This window comes from Propithecus coquereli, unplaced genomic scaffold, assembly GCF_000956105.1.
Source record: "Propithecus coquereli isolate 6110/MARCELLA unplaced genomic scaffold, Pcoq_1.0 Scaffold381, whole genome shotgun sequence".
NCBI lineage: Eukaryota > Metazoa > Chordata > Mammalia > Primates > Indriidae > Propithecus > Propithecus coquereli.
The window spans coordinates 453,170-475,423 of NW_012149519.1; the positions used below are offsets into that span (position 1 = coordinate 453,170).

The window sequence follows — 22,254 nt, forward strand, 5'->3', positions numbered from 1 at the left end:
GTCCTTTTGCCACGTCTGTCTGCTAGAAATAAAGTGGACATGACTGTTGTAACTCCAGATGGGAATGCCAGGCTGTTGATTGCTGGTATCTGGCCCTCATATCTGCGAGGAAGGGAAGGGTGATAGACACAGCCTCCCAGAGAGACATAAGGAATGTGTTTGCCAGGAACCAGAGAGATTATCCTATCAGCCATTTTCATCTGGGTTTAAAATACTTTTCTCTTAATTGCAACTGACATCTACTGCTCCAAAATAATTAATTCATCCATACACTTAATGAATGTGTATTAAGGGCTTACTATGTGCCAAGCTATATGTTAGGCTCTGGAGATACAAAAACAAAAAACACATAGTCCGTGCCCTTGTAAAACTTACGGTCTAGCAGCACAGATAGCCAATAAAAAAAAATTATGATTACTTGTAGTTATGGTATGGACTATTAAAAGTATTAAATGAAAGGAAAAAGAAAAAAAAGTTTTGATTTTAGGGTAGGGAAGAGGAAAAAAAAAAACTGAAGGACATTGGTTCAGGAGGGGCGCTCTAGGTGAGATGTACCATCTGGAAAGCATATAGATATCAGCAACCACATTTGAAAACACGCACGCACACACACACGCACACACATAAAACAAAGAAGCAGAAATAAGCACAAGGAGAGAGGAGAGCGAAAAGGGGAGGTACCAGGGCTGAAAGGCAAACTTCGCTGTCCCCCAGTCCCACCAAGGGCCTGAGTAGTGGAATAGCTAAGAGAGCACTGACACTTCACCTTTCAGCATCATCTCAGGCCTGGGAGGCCCAGAAAGTCAGAGAGCCGCCTTTGGACAGAGCACCCGAAGTGCATGCCAATTACCATGCAGCGAGGTGAGTTCAAGATCATGCTGCTGAGGGCTGATGTTTCTGTTTACCTCATTCATTTATTCCACAGTGACTTACTCAATACCTCTCGTAGACCCACACTTACTGATTCCTGCTACCTGCCAGGCCTTTTCCATAACCTTACTTAATAATCTTAACAAATAAGGTCTATTTTTTTAATCACTATTTTATAGATGAGGAAACTAAGGCTCAGAGAAGTTAAGTAATTTACCAAAGGTCACACAGTTAATGGTGAGTGGCGTGCTGAGATTCCAGAACTCTGCCTCTTAACTGTGGTGTGTATATTAGTTTTCTAGAGCTGCTATAACAAATTGCTATACACTCAGTGGTTTAAAACAACAAAAATATATTCTCAGTTCCGGGGTGTCAGAAGCCTGAAATCAAGGTGTCGGCAGGGTTATGTTCTCCTGGAAGGCTCTGGGGGAGATTTCTCCCTTGCTTCCTCCAGCTTCTGGCGGCTCTCTCAGCTTGTGGTTCAATAACTCCAACCTCTGCCTCTCTTAACACGACCTTCTCCTCTGAGTCTGTGTCTTCTCCTCTTCTCTCTCTTCTAAGGACATTTGTCATTGAATTTAGAGCCCACCCAAATCACTCAAGTTGATCTCATCATGAGATCCTTAATGACACCTGCAAGGATCCTTTTTCTAAATAAGGTCACATTTACAGGTTCTGGGGTTAGCACATGGACACATCTTTTTGGGGATCACCATGCAACCCACTACTGTGTGTCCACAAAGTGCACAGTTTAACGAGTGTGAATTCCTTAATATAAGTTAACTGTTACTATATACCAGACACAATGGTGTGTGCCAGGAAGTCAAAAATTAGTAAAGCATAGGCCTGGCCCACAAGGATCCCTTGTATAGCAAGGGAGAAAGATACATAAACAAGACAGGTTAAAGCAAAAGCAAAAATAGGGCACACACAAAAAAAGAAATGGTAAATTCTGTGAAGATGGGTTCACCGCAGAAGGGCCACAACTTCTCTTGAAAAGTGAGTAGGTATTTCTGGGTGGACAAGGAAGAGGACATTCTAAGGAGAGGAGGCACAAACAAAGGCACAAAGATATAAAACAGCCAGGACCATTTGGGGAGCTGTAAATAATTTAGTGTGGCTTGACATCACTGCTCAAGGGCGGGGAGGGTAAGAGAAATCCTGGAGAGGTGGCCTGGGACCAGATCAAAAAGGACGCTATATTCCAAGCTGTGGGAAGCCAGTGCAGAGTTTTAAGTGAAAATGTAACAATCAGATTTGAGTTCCTGAAGAATCACAGGTGAGCTTCCACGAGGCAGTGCAGGCAAGAGAGAAGGAGCACCAGACGCATTGCACCGTGCGTGGAGTGGAGGGGGCTGATCGGAGAGGAGGGGATGGGAGTGGTCCGGGTTGATTCCCAGACTTAGTGACTACTCCCTTCTTAGAACTGTCTCTTGCTTTCTCTAACACCTCTCTTTCCTTATTCTTCTTGTTCTTATCTCTCCAGTAACTCTGTCTTAGCTCCTCTGCCATCTGCTCCTCCCCTGGCCATCCCTCAAATGGTGGTAACACCCCAAGGTTCTGCCCTGACCCAGTTCTCTCCCCATCCCACTGTCCACTCCAAGCCATCCCATCTCCCCTCGTGGTTCAGCTGTCTTCTCCTTGCTGGTGAGGCTCATATCTATATGCCCAGACCAAGTCACTCTCTACACCTCCGGGCCCAAATCCAAGCTCTTCCCTAGACTTTTCCACTGATATGACCCACCCATGTTCTAAATTCCACTCCGTCTCATTCCTGTCACCAAGTCCGTGACAAATCTAATTATTTTTGTCATCATAATTTTTGTGGCTAGCACTAAAAGGGTCAATGGTGTTCAGTGTCGCAGAAGGTCAAGAACAACTTGAAAAGTCCACTGGATTTGGCACTTTGGAGAAAGTGAGAGATGAGGGAGTGAAAAAGGCAAGTTCAAACTACCCTTTAGGGATCTTAACTGCAAAAACGAGTGAGAGGAGGAAGAATGGGAATCAAGGAAAGCTTTCATGTTTGCTATTTAATGCGAGAGTGATTTGAACACACTAATTGGCCACAGCGATGTTTTTCAAGGGGGCAAAATTGATAATGTGGGTAAGGCTGTTCTTGACAATGGGGCACTAATGTGTATATTGCAGCACATTTAACATGCCTGGTCTCTAGGTTCTAAGTGCCTGTAGCATACAGACACACAGACACACACACAGACACACACACACCAGTCATTGTGATATCTAAAAAAACACCCCATAGATTTCCAAACATCTCCTAAGAATCCCTAAGAGGGAAGACATCATTTGGGCTCATGAAATCAAGGATGTGGGTAAGATGTTTCCTGATACAATATCCACCCAAACCTTTTTTCTCCTTTGAGTAAGGGCATGATGCCTAGCACTGGGGCAGCCACCTCCCAACCATGCCAAAAATGCCAGGAGAACCCCAGATGTCGACTCTGACATCACTGAGCCACTGAACCATCCCCAGGATGTTTTGTCTCCAGACTCTTTGTTCCGAGACACCGACAAACGTCTATTTGTTTAAGCTACTATGAACAAATCACTGCCTACAGGTCTTGGGCAACACAGTCAACGTCACTGACCTATAGTCTCCTTGTCTGTAAATGGAGACAAAATACACGCCTCATAAATTCAATGAAAACATTAAACAAAATAACATATATAAGGTGACTAGCTCATATAAGGTGACTAACTCAGAGCTTAGTCTTTAAATGATCAACGTTAGTCTTTCTCATTATAACCTCCTAACAACTTATGATAATTAGGTCTTCTTTGTCCATGTAAAATAGAATTATAGCAATAAACTTTTTGTCCTCAGAAAAGTGGAATAAAAATAGCCTTTATTGTTACTCTGCTGCATGCTGGACCCTTAAATACAAAATCAAAATATAAATTTGAATAAAACATAGTTCTAACATCTAAGAATAAAGCAAAAAGAATCACAGAAGTCTCAAATAGGGGAATAAAAATATAGTCTTGATGTAAAAGTCATAATTCAAGGAATTTTCCAGCAGTATCAGTGTAATCTATTAAAAATGGCTGGTGACATTTAATAAATTAACTGTCCTCCTATATCTATAACATTTTACTACTTCTTACCTACTACCTTTAATATTTCCCTCATCCAATAATTCATAATATATATTCACACACACATATATATATGTGTGTCAACACTTCCAAATCTATGACACTGGATTCAAACACTATTTTATTATGGATGTTTTTTTAAAATGTTCTTGACTGGTCTCCATTGATCATATTCTATGTTTATCAGTTTGTTGAAATCACTATGTCTTTGGTTTGAAAATCTTGACAAGTTCTGATCAAGTCACAGTCAGTAATTGTATCACCATAGAGGTGGAACCCACTGAGCTCTTGCTTATCCTCCAGGTCTAAATGGAAGCATATTAACATCCCAAGCTCTTCTCTTTGAATTAATAGGAAAAACTAGAATCCCACTTTCTTGAAATGACTTAGGTAAGGTCTGTTACATGAAAATACGAGATAGCATGTGCTGAGGGCCTACTGTTTACCAAGTACTGGGCACATTGCTTCATAAAGTTCACTACCCACCCTGAGCTATTTCTGTTTCCATTTTACAGGTGGAGATTTTGAGGCTCACAGAGTTTGAAAAGTACAGCCTACGTCACATGGCTGGGAATGAGCAGAGCTCAAGCCTACTGGCTCCAAAGCCTGTATTTTCTCCTTGTTGTGCCGCTGACGCCTTGTAGACACACCGTCACTTTCCTGGAGGATGTACGAGAAGTGATGGCTCCTGTGTCACTTTCTAGCACCAACCACCTTTATTTGTACGAATGTCTAAGCAATTTCTGGGCCTTCAGTTTTTATAAGCATTAAAACTGTACGTGGATTGCAAGTGGCCAATCTCATTAAAGAAAATCCTACCCCAATTTTAAAAGAGAATGTGTTCTGGCCAACAGTGTACAGAAACAGGTGGAAAGACCTGGAATCCAGACAGACTTGAGGGCTGCATGTGCAAAGCTTACCATGTTTTAGAAAGAACTGCCTTCCCTTTCCCACAAAGTATAGCTCAAGGAAGTAGGGAAAACTGGAGAGGAGAAACTGAACTCCAGGCAGGCAATTCAATCCCGGCTTTTTTTCTTACTTCCTCAGTGTGTAGACTGGGAAAAAGTTTTAAAGTCAAGTACACCTGGACTCAGATCGAGTCCCGCTATTGTTCTAGCTGTGTGACTTTGGCCAAGGGACATAAACTCTGATTTAGTCCCCTCCCACCAGCAGAAAAGAAATAAGACTACTTCCCTCGCAGGACTGCAAAAGAATTAAAATGTTCATTAGCATCATGCCAGGTTCAAAGGTGGCATATTATATTAGCTTTTCCCTCTCACTTTTCCCACATCTGTATCTTAACTCTTCTCATCCAGGAAATGCTATAATACCAAGGTTTGTTCCTGAATTCTGTCCCAAGGAATACCACATCACAGACAACAGAAGGCAAGATCAACTAAGAGATACCAGAAATTAGCAGAGAAGCATACGTGAGGTATGAGCAACACAGCCATCCTGGTTTCAAGATTATGTTGGATATGGAAATCCCACATAAGCAAAGGGAGACAATAGTGTATTCACAGTGTCACACACCACGGCTGGCTCATATACTGTCTCCATCTACCCTGCCCATTAGGCAAGTGGATTGTGTAGAAGATGGGGAAGAAAGGGAGAAGAACTGTAGGGCCAACTTCCTAGCTCGTTAGATGCCAAAATGTGGCTCTCTGCACAGAAAATGAGAGTGCTATTCAAAGCTTCGACTCCCAAACAAGCGATGTGCAAAGGAAGGAATCATAGCAACAGACTCCCACAATATTTTTGCATATCCTCTAATGAGGAATCAGATACAGAATATGATGCATGTGTTAGCTGCTGTACTTCACCCTGATCAACCCACCTATTTCCAGACCCTGACCCTTTACTCACACACCCTTTCTCTCCCATTCTTGCAGCATTAATGGATCTTGCATCCCCCTGCTTGATCCTACTAAACCTTCCACCTTTCTGTTTACCTTCCTACCTCCTGCCCAACCCATTTTTATTGGTCCCGATGCTGGTGACAAAGCAGTTGTCATTGACTCTGTTACTTCCTATCAACACTTCTCATTTCCCTCACCCTGAAGTGTATGCACTGTTCCAAAATTTTCCACATATATTTCATGGTATCTTCAAAATGTTAGGTACAGCAGAAAACAAAAAATATATATCATATGAGCTATACACTGAGTATCATGTAGCTTAAGAGATCTGTTTGCCCAAATTTCCCAAACTCATCAGAATGGAGGCTGAAACTCAGGACTTAGAATTCTCAGTTCAGTGTTTTGTGAAGCAGAATTGTATAATAGAAAGCACAAGCTTCAAAACAGGTATTCCTGGGATTTGACTCCTAGGCCCCTTGCTAATTGTGAGCTGTGATATCTTGGATTAGTTACTTAACCTTTCTAAGCTAAAATCCAAAAACCCAAGAAAGATTTCAGACAATCAGTAGAGAAACCTCCTAGACAGAAATGGAAATACATCTAGCTTTAGTTCATTATTTGGATTCAGATGGGCATCTTAAATCCAGGATCTCAGGGAGAATAAAAGCAATTATAACAAGGCAAAATAAAATAGGTTCTTTATACTCAGGTGGGGAACTGCCAAGAAGCACCTCATACATTTTTAAACATTCTCTATTACTATTCTAAACAGTGTTCTGTTATGAGCACCTAGCAGTTCTTTCCTGGTTAGAGCTTTTCTTTAATCAAGCATGCCCTTCTTGGCTATTACAGGCTTCCGTACCACTTATGAGCCTTGGCTTCCCTGGTGGGGCGAGACCAAGACCTGCCCCCCTACCCCCACGCCCCCCACAGCAGCGCCTTCCTCCAGATTTTCACCTGAGCGCCCTCCTTGCTTAGTCTCCAAGTCAGAATCCCCTCCACAATTCCGCGATGCTTTTCAATTCCCATTCTTTTCCTGTATCTTGAAACATTCTCACTTTCTTCAAACTACTCCACACAACCTTCAGCCTAACCTGTAGAATCTGTGCTGGACACTTAGTGAGGCGCTTGCTACAAATCACTTCATTTAATCTCCACCAACCCTATAATGGATATAATGGATATGTTATTACACCCACTATACAGGAAACCAAGGTTGAGAGTCAAGGGTTGGTGACTAGTCCAGATTCCCACCTCTGGGAAGGGATGCCTGAAATCAGCTCGGACCCTAAATTCTGAGCTTTTTTTTTTTTTTTTTATTTCAGCATATTATGGGGGTACAGATGTTTAGGTTATGTATGTTGCCCTTGCCACCCCCCAAGTCCGAGTTTCAAATATGTCCATCCTTCGGATGGTGCGCATTGCACTCTTTGTGTATGAAAATACCCGTCCCCTTCTCCCCCCTCCCCCCTGCCCAACATCCAATAGATGTTATTCTTATATGTGCATTTATGTGTTTATCAATTCTGAGCTTTTAACAGCTCTGCTCTGCCAGTTCCCAGGCTTCTTTCTGCCATCAGATAAAGTGCATTTTCTCCTTGGAAAAGCAGAGCACTGATGAATGTGTTTACTGACTGACTAGCATGTGCAAAAAGCGAGCACGTGCTATTTGACCAGATGCTGAGCTGCCGAACTGTGTCTTTGCTTTGGTCCAAAGTCTTAACAATGCTGTTTTTCCTACACCAAAAACTCCTTGAAGACACAGGCTTTATCGCTGTAACACAATCTTCCACAAGAGCACTTAACAAGTGGGTTTTATTCAAAACAAACAAACAGATCGGGCGCAGTGGCTCACACCTGTAATCCTAGCACTCTGAGAGGCCGAGGTGGGAGGATCGTTTGAGCTCAAGAGTTCAAGACCAGCCTGAGCAAGAGCGAAAACCCATCTCTACTATAAATAGAAGGAAATTAGCTGGACAACTAAAAATACAGAAAAAATTAGTCAGCGGGAGGCTGAGGCAGGAGGATTGCTTGAGCCCAGGAGTTTGAGGTTGCTGTGAGCTAGGCTGACACCACGGCACTCTAGCCCGGGCAACAGAGCGAGAGACTCTGTCTCCCCCCAAAAAAACGAACAAACAACAAAAACCTCAGTTAAAACAGACTGGCAATTACTGCTCCCCTGGAAGGCGGAGGCAAGACGGAAGGCTTATCTGTCGTGCCTGAGACAGTTGCGATATGCCTGAAATGTGGCCAAGCTACATGTCTCAGCTCTCGGCATCTGTTCCACTTTCAGCTGTTTCGTCCTATTGCCCCATTGTCGGTTCACAGTTGTCAAACTGTGTGTCCCCAGTCCATGTTTGTAAAATATGCACATGGCACCTAAAAATAAACTTCTGTTTAAGACAAACAAACAAACCTGGCCTTAGTTTCGAGGTGTTGTATTTTTGAAACTTGTCCCCAAGGCTTGTTTCTCTGAGATCTAGGGGATTCTTTTTCTTTGCCTCCATGCAAATCCTTTAAGCCTGCGAACACTCCTCTGCACAGCTCCTGGGAGTGTGGGTGCTGCCACCCATGTGGCTCCCGCTCCTGGGCCACTACCATTCAGCATCCAACTGTGACTGAGCCTCTAACTTTCCAGTGTATCCATTATTAGGACCTCCCTCTCTCTTATTTTTTCTCTTGCTGCCTACCCTTTAAAAACTCTTCTTTTCACATCAAAAGTCAGTTTGATATTTAAGCTATTTTAGAAAATTGTCTGAAAATCATTGCCCACCTCCTTTTTTTAATGGAGAGAAGAGAAAAGATGGAATATTTGGGTGTGGTGGCAATGGGGAGAGTAGGAAGGGGGAAGTGACCAGAGGGGATCTTATGACATCGACCTGGAAGAATCCACCTTACTGGCTTCAATTCTCCCTTCTACCCGAAGGACAGTAACCAGTGGGCCCTCTCTGGAACCGCACTACACCTAAGGCTCCACCATTTCCTATCTTTGTTAATGCTCTCTTGTCATTAGATTCCAGCACTGCCTGGTTGTGAATCAAGTGATGGATCCACTTTCATCAGATGACGTCTCCCACAATGCTATATAACAGAGGAGAAAGTGAAGGATAGGAAGATATATGAGACCTTAACAAACTTCATCATTTTCTTAAGAGGCAATAGAGCACTGGCCTTTGGAGCCAGCAACCAGTGTTAAAGTCCTGGCTGCCACTTACTAGCTACAGCACTTTGCATATGTTATTTAACCTTTCTTAGCCTCAGTTTCCCCATCTGTAAGATAGAGCTTAAAAAATACCACTTAGCTCACTGGGTAGTTAAGAGTATTAAATAAGATATTGCATACACAACACTAAGTGCCTAACATATGGTGCACACTCTCAAAGCACCTAGGATACACTGGTGAACAAAAGAGTTCAGTCTCTCCACATGGTCTGCATCTTACCTCATATTTTTATGTTGATGCTGTGGATTTGTAAGAGGGTAGCAGAGAGAAGCAGCCAACCAGTTTAGGCATAACCTTTTCTACTGGGGGGAAATAATATGGGCTGCACAATAGCCCACATGAGCAAAAATAAATTATTTTACCTGTTGTGCTCTCAAAATAACTTAGTTAGATTTAAAATAAGTGTGCTCTCAAAACACACTTATGATTTTAAAATCTGGGCCTTATCCATGTTGTCATTCTTTCGCTGCAATATTGTACCCTCAAAATACCACTGTTAAAATAAAATATAATTTGCTAAGGATAATGATGCCTAAAAAAAAAAAAAAAGAAATCTACCTGAAGCAAACCTCAATGGGTTTTGCCATGGTCAGTCTACATTTTCCATTTGGCTTAAGTTTATGCCACGTCCCTTAGTATGGGCTGTTCATGCCAGCATTTGTTTTCTACCATCTGTACCTGCACCCATGTAAATGGACACTGAAATTTCTCCACTTAGCACTTTCAACTTGACCTTTCACAGACGGAAGAAAGGGAAGCTCTGAAACAGAAGCTAGTCGTCTCTGCCTGCAGCCGACAGATGGCGATGGCGGTCATGCCAGGTTATTTTAGTCTCTGCTAAGCCAGCTCCACTGTGGTGGTTCTCACCTGGTCAAGTCCACGCTTGTGGTGTCTGTGCCAGGTTTTAAGGTATATACAAACATCATTGACTCCACACTATGTCTTTTAGTAAAAAGCTAAAGGCAGTTTTGGAAATGGTGATCAATATAAGATTGACAACGACAATCATAAAAACCCAAAATGATGAAAATGATACAGGTTGTACTTATGGTGAAATGAATCGTTCTAAGATATGAATGACTGCAAAGGACGATGCATATATGAGAGGTGCTGTATCTAAGCAATGCACAATAATCAATAAAGCAAGAACAAATAACTGAAAACACGTAAAAATACCACGTAACCAAACTTAAAGTATTTAATAAAACACCACTTCTGCAGTTAGAGAATGAGCATCAGTGTCAGATGCTAATTAGTCATACAACAATTGATCTAACATTAATGCAGGAGAGGCTGGGATTTATTGGAGACTTTAAAGCAGTGTTGTCAGTCTTAACCGCACACTGGAGTCTCCCAGGGAGCTTATAAGAATCCTGAAGGCAAGGCCAGGCCAGGCCAGTGACGAGATTTCCAGTGTGTGACCAAGCTCAAGAACCAATGCCTTCACATCTAAGCATAAGGAAAACGAGGTGGCTAATGGTTCCATGGGTTAAAATCTATCTGAACGGGCAGATCAGTATGTGTGAGGAGCATGGATATCTCAGCAAGAATTACTTCCCTATGACACTTGTCTCTGTTTTCAGGAGAGAAATACCCTACCTCAGGGGATTTTTCTTTTCATATTCTTGAAACCAGTATGGGGGAAGTTATGTATTACCAAGGAATAATGGAGCATGCCTTATTTTAAAATTTTGAAGGTGCTATTTGAAGAAAATGTAGCACAGAGCTATAAGCACCAACATCTATCTCTTAGTCATGTCAGTGAGTCTATTTACAAACAAACGGACACACGAAGCTATTGAAATCTGTAGGAGCTTCTAGATACCAGCAGCTTTCCCTCACTTTCATCTTCACATGATTAGACTAATGCCTGGTCTATCTACTCTCCCAATGCGTGCTGGTTCCCTTCCATCATTAACCACCAAGATTGGATTAAAACAAATATAACAACACAAGCCCCCCGCTCTTGTCGCTGCAGCCCCTGTTACCTTATCTGCCATTATCATAGAGGAGCCCCCGTGGATTCCCAGGATGGGGGTGAGAGTCTGGGCTGAAATAAAATCGAGGATCTGGGCAATGGCTTCCTGATCTGTGTCGTCAGCAAACACCACCCCTTGGATCTTCCGGTCAGACATGAGGTCACAGATGCGGGTGATGATGCTCTTTGGGTCGGTCTCATTCATGGCTACCAGCTCCACCCGGGGCACCACGGAGAGATGGTGGAAATCATCTTTCTCGTGGGCATCCTTGATGGCCACCTCGTCTGAAGTGCCCACGAGGATGACAGCAATGCCAATGCTGGGGGGGCTCTTCTGAGAACGAGCTCTGCTGCCTGACACGGCCAGGACAGCCAACACCAACCAGAACTTGGGAGAACAGCACTCTGCTCTGGGCTTCATCTTCAACTCGTTGACTCCCTGAAAACACAAAGAGAGTGAGTGGTTAAAATAGGACCCACACCACATAACCTGTCTTTGAAGAGGCTGGATACCGCAAGTAAAGGACTTTATCTCCTTTCATGGATCATTGCATCCAACCTCTGTCTACTAGCCTAGTCTCTCATCTCTGGTGTTTGCTCAGTAGAATGAGAGAAAGGGAAACTTTCAACAGCCTCAGAAATCCTTGAGCAAGACAATAAAGGATGCTATTGCTATAGCCATCAGGAGATACAGAGACAAAAGAGGAAAAGTGGATGCAAGCGGTCTAGGTAGCCATGCCAAGAACACACACTCAGGAGTCTCCGGGAGGGGGCCTGCTGTTGCTACATGCCCCCTGGCACTCCTGCCACAACCCACCCTTGAACTTCTCTTGGGCCGAGGGAAAGCAGAAGCTAGCAACAGAACATGGCCCGGATACACCGGAGACAGGACACTGCAGGTACGTAAGCCCCACATTCCTGCTGCCCTCACCTCATGTTTGCCTCCAAGAGGACGACAGCCAGAAAATTCTTCAGTGGCCCTTTTAGTATCTGGCTCTTAATATTAAATCACAAGAACAACCTATACATGGGCAGTGCTTTTAAAAACATCATCTCAATTGATCCTTACAATAATTCAGTAGGAAAAAAATAAGAAAAATATTACTATCCCCATTTTATAGATGTTGAAGCCAAGGCTCAGAGAAGCTAAGTGATCTGTCCAAGACCATGAACCAATGAAGTCAACCTGAACCTAGATCTTCTGATTTTTGTATTCAAATTTGTATTCCATTGCATTATACTACACTGCCTCTCCTGCCATCTATTATTATAAGGAACAGTATTATTCTGATCTGTTTATACATCAAAACATGGGAACAGAAAAATAATTATTAACAGCTGCAGTAATAAAGCCACCTTTGAAATATTTTCTTTTTTTTTCTAATGGTATCCTATAGCGGTGACTTCCCTCAAATGACTGACTCCCTATTTGCATATGATTCACCACTTTTTACCTACAAAGAACTCCTGCCTTTTTAACCTCCACATATGCCCCTAAATCTTGCACTTTGTACCAGGCTAAGGACACAGTGCTCTACAGAGTATATGCCCCTGGTCATTTCTCTTTATGTTTCTCATCATTCTCCAAGAGCACCTCTTATTTTAACAGAATTATTTCTGCTTGTATTGCTTTGATTTGCTTTAAATAATCCTTTATTGTACATCTGTTATATGCTGTACACTGTGTTAGGCATTTCTTTACATTCAATATCTGTGGTCCTCATGGAAACTCTATAAATTAAACATTTTATTCCTCTTTCTCAAATGGAGAAACTGAAGCTCAAGACAGTTATGTAATTGCCCACGGTCCATGGCATTATAACACCAGAATGCCAATACATAAACACAGCATTTTTATATTCCGAGAAAATATTCTACAAACTGCACCCAGAACCCAAACCAGGGACTCTCTTTCTTCTACAAAGAGAGAGAAGATGTGATCAAGGATGAAAATGCTGCTTAAGTTCTCCTGCTTGTTTGAAAATCAAAAAAAAAAAAAAAAAGGTGAGAGGTTAGAAATCTAAAAACTTTGAGAATTTAGCTAACAGAAAGAAAACAAGTATTATGAAGTCACTGAATAAAGAAAGATAAAGCAGCATTCAGGCTAAGCAGTCAGTCTTAACCGCAAAGGGCATTAATGATCTGAGAGTAAGATGCTGGGGACATTTTTTGGCTGAAGAAGCACAAAATCCAATCTAGTTTTTGGCAGAAAACATTTTGGAACTCTAACCGTTGTAGTCATCCTTCACCACTGCCAAGAAGGAGACCTGTATCGATCGCCTTGTCTCTCTCCTGCGAATAAGACGAGCAACTCAGTGGTTCACGCCTGAGCAAAGTTTACTCCTGACAGTTTTCTGGTCTCAGTGTCTCTGTGAAAGCAGGAATGACTACACAAGCCCTGAAAACCCAAGCTGACTGGCTGTACCCAATCTAGCAGGTAAAGCGGGGCCTGAATTCCTCCTCCCAGAGCTGAAAGAAAAGCAACAGTGTATAGAGAGTGGAGCAGCAGTGAATATTCAGAGGAAGACAGATGAGTTTAGCATCACAAAGAGCTGTGGACAAAAAAAAATTATATATATATTTTATATATACATAATCTGTTCAATTCCAAGAACTGGTTCTCAAGAAGAACAAAAAGATTTGGAATTTGGCAAAACTCATGGCTAACGTCATTCCAGTGGGATTCTGATCCTGCAGTTATAAGTCACTAAATTAGTTTCTTTCACGTTTAAAAGTGGTCCACTCTGCCATGACAGTTTATTAACTTTAATGCACTCTACACTCTCCCACTTTGATGTTTTATTTGCCCTCTTCAAAATATCTCGTGTTCCTCTATCTCTTCTTACACAATATATATCATGCTTTGTTATGCAATGGCCAGTGGTGACGCTCAAAGAATAGGATCTGGTTTTACCGAGCATCTCTTTTATACTCAGAACAGAGCAAAGCACTTTACAGAGCAATACATTGCGGGAGATACCAGGAACAGAGGGACCGTGAGACAAACAAAGAGGCTGCTTTGAATACAAACTCAATTTCAAACGTTAGAAGGGGGTGAGCTGGGAGAAAGCACGTAGTCTAAGATAAGCAAAGTGGTTTTGCTCCCCTGCTCGTACGGGCCCTGATGAGTCTTGATGCACCTGCTCTGTGAAGTTTTGGCCTCTGCTGTCCCCCGCACCTCACCCTCCCCCGGCATCACTGAGCACTGCTTCCTTCTGGCTCTCACCACAGCCTGTATGTGTCTGTGTAACTACACGTAATGCTCTATTATAACTACACAATTATGTGTATGCCTACCCTAACTAGTTGATAACCTCCTTGTGAGCAGGGCCTTTTCAGTTTAGTAAGAACTTAGCACTTACTCTCTAGCAGATGTTGTTTTTGATGCTGAGGAATGCAACAGACACAGGCTCTACCCCTCAGGACCAGGGTCTAGCAGAAGATATAGACACATAAAGAATATGTTCTCTCATTTCTACTTACATTCTTGGGGTCTAACAGAGCCTCACATACAATAGGAAAGAATTCAGTAAATGGTAGCCAATATTGTGTTTCTACCATTAGGTGAAATCATATAAAATTGCTGACATTGGACCATTTTTGACTTGTAATAGTTCAACTTACTATGTGCCACACACTATGATTGCCAGGCAATTTTCATGCATTAGTAGATCCTCATAAAAACACTATAAGTGATAATTTTCCCCTACATGACAAACGAGGAAGCTGATCTTCTGAAGGGTTTAAATACATGGCCAAGATTACACAGCTAATAAGGAATGGCATCAAGTTCCAAACCCAAGTTTGTCTGGTTCAAAAGCCCTGGCTCTTTCCATTCTGAGACCTCTCCATATGAGTGGATGGATGAATGAATGAATGAAACCACCAAGCAAAACCATCTGGGGTTTTAATACCAGTTCCACATTAACAAAGTGCCCGAGGATGGGCAAGTCACCTAATTACTGTCTCTATTTCATCATCGGTGAAGTCAGGATAATATGCCTAACCTACATACCTGAAAGGTTTTTGTGAAGATCAAACAATAATATGTATACTGAAGTGCTTTGAAGAATATAAAATACTCTACAGATGCAAAAGATGTTACCTTTAAGCTTCTATAGAAGCTGTTCAAGGATCCTGGCTATTTATGACAGCACAAAGGGAGCACGTGGGAGGTGAGGGTGAGGGAATGGCAGACAGAGGCTGAGGGGAATGTTAAGAGAAACCGCACAGGGGGCAAGAGATATTAGTTCCCTGAGTGATATAACTCCCTGAAAAAGATGTCACACAGTAGCCTCAGGGAAGCAGCAAACTCCACCAACATTTTATCAGTCATGTAGCAGAATTTAGGAGTCATTCAGGCCAGGGCCAATATTGTGAATCAGTGAAGCTCAACATATCTACATCACACTAGGAATTCAGGCACCAGGGTGCACAAGCAGAACCAATAGCAAAGCAGCAGAATTACAGAGTCTACTGTTCACCTATTTGGCCTCAGACTTCTTGAAGCTTGGGCTGAGTGAGCCCCAGATCAACAGTAAGCAGAAGGCCACAGTAGCCCATCTTCATGCCTGTGACTGATGCAGAGTAACTATAATAGGAGACAGTCTACACTCTGCTCACAGCACACCCTAAGGGAAAACACATCTGGATAAGAAGCTGGGCCAACTCTGTCATCAGAGAAAACTGAGTCCTTTGGCAACCCCAATAGGAAGGATAAAATGTGATTTAATACATAATTAAGTCAGATTTTCCAAGCACCATCCTTTAATGCAGTCAAGACACTGTTTAGAGTGAACCAATTAAGAAGATTGTGATTGGAATATGATAGGCAGTGAGTAAAATTAAAAGTACTAGAACTATGCGTCAGGTCCAGTTTCCTAAGCTACCTAAAGAGAGAAAGCTAGCATACACAGGCCTTAAACTGTGTCACATTAGAGAGTGTGGGGAACAAGGAGTCTCATACAGTGTAAGTCAACTGAAATATAAATGAGTATAACCTTTTTGGTGGTCAAAGTGGGAATATCTATCAAAATTTTAATATCAAGACAAAATAAAATTCAAAGGCAAAAGCATCCAAAGGGACAATGGGGCAATGAGAGATGTCACTGGTACCAAGAAGGTACAATAATCGTGAACATATATGAAGCTAAAAATATACGCTTGACATAACAAAACAACTAAAATTTCCATGGGGAGAAACAGATAAATTCAACAGACAAAAAGGTATTATCAACTAAGACATAAAAGAGCAATTAAAAAAAAGCATGAATTAGAAGTTTGAATTAGTTCAGATACCTAGAAATACATATAGAACAGAGAATACACATTCTTTTTAATATTAAATCAAAAATAATGCATCAGTAAATTCTAAAGGATCAATATGAACTAATTGTAATTTTTCTATTATGTGATTAAATTAGAAGTAAATTTTTTTAAAGGCAGCTTAAAAAATATCACATATCCAAAAACTTTTTCTAAAAACTTATGATTAAATAACTCTAAGGTTAAAGAGGAAATCATAAAGGAAACTAAAAATTCCTTTGAACAGAATAACAATGAAAATACTAAATGTTAAAATTTCTAGAGCATAGCTGAAGCAGTTTAGAGAGAAAACTACACCTTTAAATACATTTATAAGAAACAGAAAAATAAAATATAATTATAATTATCACTTATTGAATTGAACATTTAACAGAGTCAATCCTAAAGAAAATAAGTAACGAATGAAATAAGACAAAGAAAAAACAAAACTGATCCGTTAAAAGACACAAAGTTCTGATAAGATGAATCAAGGAAAAAATAGAAAAAATGCAAATGAAATTCATAATTAAAAAGAGAAAATAACATATAGCAACTTTAAAATAATAAAATATGAAAACTACTTGCTTTTAAACTTAATGCATAATGTCTAATAAAAATAGCAAATAAGGAAGGGACTAAAAGGATGTAGAAAATTTGAATATAATAATAACCATTAAAGAAACAAAATGGTTATCAAAGACCCCAACCCTAATCCACCAAGACTAGCCCTACCCCTGCTCCTCCCACTGGACCTCTGCCAAAATAAAAGGAAGTATGACAGGTGCAGATGGTTTTATAGATTAAACATACCAAACTTACAAGGAAGAAATGAGCCTTTCTGATGCAAGTTGAACAAAATAGAAAAAGAAGGAAAGTAATTCTAAATTGAGGTAAATATAGAACAAGAAAAGACTTTTATATGTCTCTTTCACTTATGAACATAAAGTCAAAAAAAAAAAAACCCTAAAACTATTAGCTAACCAAACACAGTATATTTTTAAAATAATCATCATCATCATAATCAAATGTGGTTTATACCAGGAATGCAAGGATGGCTTATCTTCAGAATATATCAAAATAATTTACCAGACTAAAGGGCTAAAGGAGATATTTCAAAAAATGAATATCTCAAAAAATGAAAACATATTTGATTAAGGAAAACACCTATATATGATTAAAACGTTAAATTATGTTTAAACAAACAAACAATAAATAACTCTTTGATAATAGGAAAAGATAATAGGAAAAGACCATCAACTGTTACCTGGAAAGGGTACATACCCAAAACTTTTGATCCCATTCCCTTTGACATTGAGAAAAAGGCAAGATTAATGCTATCAGTGCTACTGGAAATCCTGGTAAAGTAATTCAAGAAAATAAAGGTTTTAAAGATAGGAGGAAAGAGAAAGAACTGGCATTATATGAAGACAATATGGTTACCTACATAGAAAACCTGATAGAATTTTAAAACTATTCAAATTAATATGAGTACAGCAAGGTTGCTAGATAAATTATCCTCTTAGAAAACATCAATACTTTTCTTCTAACCAACTAGAAAATACACATAATAGCAAAAACAACCGTATACTATTTAGGAATTAACAAAAAAGATCTTAAAAAGACCTCTGCAAAGAAAATTTGAAAACTATTAATAGATTAGAAAGAAAACCCCAACAATATAATCACACATAACATTCATACATGTGATAACATGATATTTTAAGGAGTTCTATTTTCTCCTGAATTAATCTATAAATTCAAGGCAATTCCTATCCAAATAACAATAGGATTTTTATAAACTTACTCTAAAATGTATAGGAAAGAATAAGGTACCTAAGGAACCAATAATAATTAAACATGATGTCCTTATCTGAACTAATAATGAAAGTGTACCATGAACCAAGAAATACGATTGACTCAACTCTTCAGAACAGATCCAAAATAATTTTCTAATTTAACATATTTTTAAAAATTTTAAGTTTCAAGTCAGTTTGGAATTGTACATTATGCCTTCTAAATTAAAATTTATAGGAGCAGGGTAAATGTTGAACTAAAGAGGTGCTCTTGAGTCACAATGCTTAGCTTAAGCAATAAATGTGTCTACCAACAATCTGAAGCAGGAGATGTGAGTATCCCAGATGTCAAACATCTACTATCTAATGCCATTATGAAGTACAAGACCAATATCTATCCAACATCCATCAAATAAAATACAACGGTGTCTATAAATTCAGGTCATTTGGAAACCCAGTTTCAATCCCCTAAGCGCGCTTGAGGTCTGCTATGCTATCAAACATTATCTAAATCTGTAGACATAACACATAAAAGGAATCGACCTTTGACTTCAGTTAACTTAGAACCTAACACACCTGAGTTCTGCTATTCTCCTCCTCCTCACACTATTATCCTTACCCATTGACTTTTAGAGCTTTTAAGTTCCCTTGCCCCTGCTCCTTCTTCAGAAAGGAACAAGATATGAAATCCTGATAGTCTGGGGTGTATGGGAAGGTGCTGAGACTGTGCCCCGATAAAACCAGTGAAGAAAGAAATGTCTCCCTGGACATGCTACAAACATGCCAAATCCATTTGTAACTCAGTGTCCTACATGGCAATAAACAGGGCTCCTTGATCCTGTTTAGGTATTTGCTTACCTAAATACACTCCTGTGGGGAGCCAACCCCAAATCCATTTTAACATATCATAGCCACAACAAATAATGTAAATAAAAAATCAAAGAAAACACAGCCCCAGTTAAGTCTCTTCTGGGAAAGTGTTTGATTAGAGAAGAGCAGAATAGATGGATACAGATAGACATCACCCAAACCCTTGACCCAGCTGATGGACCACCAACACAGGTAAGGATGTCCTTCCTAAGACCACAGCTCCCCCAAACCTCTAGGAAAAGGTGGCCTCATCACCACCAGGGGCAAAGGCAAGACTGGATTCCTTGGCAGAGATGTTCCTGCCAAGTCTTTCCTGGGACAGCTCCTGAATAAGAGTCTTCTTGTTCTTCCTTGGTTCAACCACACCTGCTGCCTGAGCTCCTTCCTTGTTCTGTAACACTTCCAGTGGCTGGATCCAGGTTTTTCCATCTGAGCTGTTCTTTCCTGCTATATGCACAAAGCAGGTGTATCTCTTCTACTGTCACCCAAATTCTTGACACAAAGGTTGTACAGATAACTAATATAGGATTATAAATGATTCTGCTTGTGTGCATTTTAATAGAAATTTGTAATACCAACGTAGATGATTATCTGAACTCTCACCAGCAGCAACCACTCCTGGGCTTTTTTTCCTTAATATTCTGCAAGAGCAGATATCAAAATTGTTCAAAGTTTCTCTTTTAACATCTGCACACAGTTCTTAATTATAATTAATTTATATGCCTCCAAGGACACTGTGAGCAGCCCTGATGAAATCCGAACCTTTGGAAACCTGATTCTGATGATTACCATTTGGCAGCAGATTAGGGCAATTGTGTGTATTGGCTTAACAGCAAAATAGCGTTTTCAAGTGTTAATAAAAATTATTGGCTTGTCACTGACTATTCAAAGGGGGATGGACAGTGAAAATAGGTGGGATAATAAGAGGAGAAGCTCAGGAGCAGGGCAGCAGGAAAATCTCCTCTGAGAAGGAAGTCAAAGGAAGAAAATGGAAGGATGAGAGAGAGAGAGGATGGGGGCTGGACCACCAAATCTATGGGCATCTACCCAGAAAACACTGGTGTTCTGAGCTGCAGATGCTCTGTGCTAGAGTAGATTTAAAATGTAGGTGTTGAAGATTATTTCCGAGCCCTGCTCCAAAATGATCTACTCCATCGCCTAAGCATGTTCCAAGCAACTGCGACACTCAACAAAGCCTCTTCTGCAAACTCCAGCCCTAGACAGCATAACCGTGTTACACTGTAGTGGAGAGAGCAAAGCTTTAGAGTTAATGGACTCATGTTCAACATTTACTCTTAACTTGCTATGTGATCTAGGATCAGTTTCTTTACCTCCCTGACCCTCAGCTCCTCATCTATAAAATGTGAGACCATAACTGCCTTCACAGAATCACTGTGAGAACTGATTCATTTGACAAATGTGTATTGAACATTTTCCATGTGCCCGGGAATGTGCTAGGAGATGGGATCCAACACTGAATGGGATCCAATCTATAAGAAGCCTTTAGACTAGCAGCCAAGACAGACAAATAAACAGGAAATTACAGCATCATGCGATAAGAATCAGGACAGAGCATGCCCGGTGCTACCGGGGAGATCGGGAGAGTAACAAGCCAAGGACTCACAGATGAGTGGGAAATAGTCATGAAAACGACAGACTGAAATTACAAAAATAATACCATATGATTTAGAGGGGCCTTATGATACAGGGAATAAAGCAAAGACCTGCAGTCAAAAGAGCTAGAATTGAAACTTGGCTTTGACACAGACTTATCTCGAGGGGAAGGGAAAGAGGAACGTAAATTACCTGGACTTCATTTTCTTCTTTATAAAATGAGGATTATCATCCTCACCTCACAGAGTTGTTGCGAATGTTAAACAAGTTACTTGAAAGCACCTAGCAAAATGCAAGCCCCTGATATTTATTCTTTGAACGTGAACATACCCTGCTTAGAGTCAGATAAGGAGCTTCTTTTACTCAAATTACTTAGAAAGGAGTCAAAGAGCTCCTTCCCTCCTCCTTCCCTCCCTGGCTTTGGTACAATTTCTACTGATTTCTGAAACAGGTTGTTTTAAAAAGTCTGTAAGGAACAACCCAATATCTACTATAAACAATATTTAAAATAAATTTTAAATCCCAGAGCCAGCCAGCACCCACTCCTTCCCTCCCCCCACCAGCCACCAAATTTTACACAAAGTAACATGATAGCTTCAACTATCTCGAAATAGTCATCTATTATATTTGGAATCCATATCTTCACTCACCAAGGGTATGAGAAGGGAGTATAGGAAAGGCAGGACACAACTCTCACTACTTCCCTTAGTAAAATGGCTTTTCTTGCAAACCCTAATGACATCAGGCAGGGCCTGTGTCTTACTTAGCAGTACTCCAGCTAAGTACTCCAGTACTTAGCAAAGTGTCTGGCATATGGTAGGTGCTCAATAAACACGTGTTAATGGTATTAATGAATGAATAAGACCAATAATGAGTTCGCACTCTCCAACTCCACTGTGCTAGGTCCTTCATTTCCCAAAGGTTATGACAACATAAGAGGAAATACCATAAACACCAATATCATTTCCAGCTTCTTGATATTACACAGGGATCATTCCTAGGTCCAAGTTGTTAGTTGGTAATTGCTTATGCAGCTGGGTGTTTATTTGCATGTATGTGTGTGTGTGTAAATCAATGTCTATACGAATGCTGTATATGTGTTCAAATTAGCCCTCGTCCCCTTGGTCTCTGAGCTCTAAGATGGTTCTGCTGATTAAACATGGCACTCAAACATGACTCATCCTTCACCTCAGAGCCTATTTCAAACAAGTTTCCAAGACCACACCTCACAGAGAGCCCTGTAGCCTGGCTGGAATCAGTAGGGAACAAAAGCTGCCCTGTTTGAGTTGGCTGGTTATCCGGACACCTATGGGTGCAATCATACATTCCCTACTATGAAATGCTGTCTTTATTATTCTCACCACTAGACATATTTGTTAACCACACGACTAAGCATAACTGAATTCTGAACTCACTTAAATTCCTCTAACATCACATGTGGAACTGAACACCTGCTCAGAGCATTAATCATAAGTCAAAACTTAACTCTTCTAATTGTACTTGCCCTTCCTCCCCTCTCCCCTTCCTCTAAAATGACTTTATGAGCAGAATAGTGTGGTAGAAGGCACTCAGAACTGAGGAACAGGAAATTTCAGGCCCTGTTACAATTCTGCCACTAACAAGCCT

The 22,254-nt window shown here is 40.6% G+C and overlaps 1 protein-coding gene across 1 annotated transcript in view; it reads right to left on the reverse strand.

Moving 5' to 3' along the window:
- The window catches only part of GRIN2B (glutamate receptor, ionotropic, N-methyl D-aspartate 2B), a 448,376-nt gene that overhangs the window by 309,658 nt on the left and 116,464 nt on the right, over positions 1 to 22,254 (reverse strand). Inside the window, exon 2 of the mRNA XM_012652167.1 lies at positions 11,058 to 11,486. Coding sequence (XP_012507621.1) covers positions 11,058 to 11,468 — 411 coding nt within the window. The 5' untranslated portion in view covers positions 11,469 to 11,486. The remainder of the gene's footprint in view (positions 1 to 11,057; positions 11,487 to 22,254) is intronic.